Here is a 1,937-nt window from a genome sequence, read left to right on the forward strand (position 1 = left end):
AAGAGCTATGGCATTTGAGAAAAAGAAAGACATTTTTGTGCATCTCCATCTCTGATATTGACTGTCATCTCTTAAAGACAGTCTAGCTTGTTCCTTAATGCAGATCAGCTGGACTGAGTAATATGGAACTTGGCAAAACTAGTCATTAGAATGACTACTTGAACAAACTGTCCACTGACAACTGTAATGATTAGTTCAGCAACACTCAAATAAATCAAGTTCGTATGAAAAGAATAAATATACATTCAAATGATTTGACATCACATATAACAAATGGAAATCACGGAAATACTTTGCGAAGCTAATTCAATCTTACAGGTTCAATCTTACAGGTTTCAGTTTTGTGGCGACATTTTCAGCCATACACCCAAAGAAACTTCTATAAATGCTGTAACTTTTCATTACAGTAATATACAGTATCATAACAGATTGTAACAATCCCTGTAGAATTCTGATTAATATCTTCGTTTGAAAAATCAACTTTTCATTACAGTAATCGCCAATATCATATCAGATTCTGACAAGACCTATCAGATTCTGATTATGACCTCCATTTAATAAATTAATACAGTATGGCAGATAATGATGCAAACAACACTTCTGCATCTTCTCCCAAGGGAAATTTCACAAGAGCTATGCACTGAGAACAGAATTTTACATCTGAGAAAATAGACATGTATACGTTTTCAGTTGCTGAGCTGGTTAGCCTTTTTTTACAGTAACTCTTCGTAGTTTCCATCACATTGCTCCGGTTTCTTATAGAGACTAGCTTCCAGGCTCTGAGCCATTAGTCCTTCTGAGTAACCTCTGCTTCCTGAGGCTTTCATGGCACGGGGTGAAAAAACTGTGCATGAGAGCTTCCTCTGCTGTAATCCTTCGCCTAGGATTTACAGTCAGGCACCTGTCAATGAGATCGAATAGAGATTGAGGAACTTGCTCAAGGAAATCTGTTCTCTTTGTGTTCATCGCGCACCAATCTCTTAGTTCTGTTGTTTTCAGGAATCGCACATCAAGCAAATCCTACAGTAACAACACAATGTCACTTCATGGAATTTATTAAAAGCATTAATAGCATTAGACCCCCTTTAATATCACCGAATTGCAGATAGAGCCCCTGTAGTTCTCCTATTGCAGATAGACCACCTGACTGAAATTGTTCGACTCTTCTCCCCTAAGAGAGAGAAAATTGCTTTTGGACCAGTAGAATATATGAGGGTAAAAGAGTAAAAAAATCACTCGGGGGTCTATCCACACTTGGGCGAAAGTACAGGATCTATATACAACAATAGAACTACAGAAGGTCTATCCCCAATTCAGTGATAATGCAGGGCGTCTATCCGCTATTAACCCTTGTTAAAATGCTAAACGTTGAAACATTTCTGAATCGTTTATACCGTAGGGAATGAGGATTCACAATTGTGTAGCTTAGCAACTTCCCATAGATCTTCGCTACCCCTTAACTTTGCAATTTCCTTTATATTTCTGTTATTGTACGGCAGGTAAAATACTTGTTAGAAACAGTAATTTTCAAAAGAAACTTTTAGTTGGCAAGAACTCACTGTTCAGGGTCACCCCCAAATGGTATTTTTCCTATAATCAAGTATAGTAATGTAACACCGGCAGACCACACGTCCACTTTGCAACTTTGATGACAAGATTTGAATAAAACCTTCATGTTTGACAATTGAAAGAACTGAGTCTACATCATGCATACAATTTAAATGTTGATACAAGTGCAGTAGAAAGTGTGGCAAGACCTAACCTCTGGAGCTCGAAATCCTTTAGTTCCAACACAAGGACCCTCTCTCTTATGTTTTCCATTTCCTAGAAGATATAATAAACTGGGTCATTTTAATAGAAGATTACAGTAATAGCAGTCCGATTATGAAAAACAAAGAAAAGAAAAGGGCTAATTTCACAAATCTCCCCTGAACTTT

General features: G+C 37.2%; 1 protein-coding gene across 1 annotated transcript in view; it reads right to left on the reverse strand.

Moving 5' to 3' along the window:
• Nucleotides 275–1,937, reverse strand: part of LOC109839097 — a 10,933-nt gene continuing 9,270 nt past the window's right edge. Inside the window, 4 exon segments of the mRNA XM_020407532.1 lie at nucleotides 275–1,020; nucleotides 1,395–1,482; nucleotides 1,560–1,669; nucleotides 1,763–1,824. Of these exon segments, the coding sequence (XP_020263121.1) occupies nucleotides 766–1,020; nucleotides 1,395–1,482; nucleotides 1,560–1,669; nucleotides 1,763–1,824 (515 nt within the window). The 3' untranslated portion in view covers nucleotides 275–765.

The sequence above is a fragment of the Asparagus officinalis genome, chromosome 4 (genome assembly GCF_001876935.1).
Source record: "Asparagus officinalis chromosome 4, Aspof.V1, whole genome shotgun sequence".
NCBI classification, from domain to species: Eukaryota; Viridiplantae; Streptophyta; class Magnoliopsida; order Asparagales; family Asparagaceae; genus Asparagus; species Asparagus officinalis.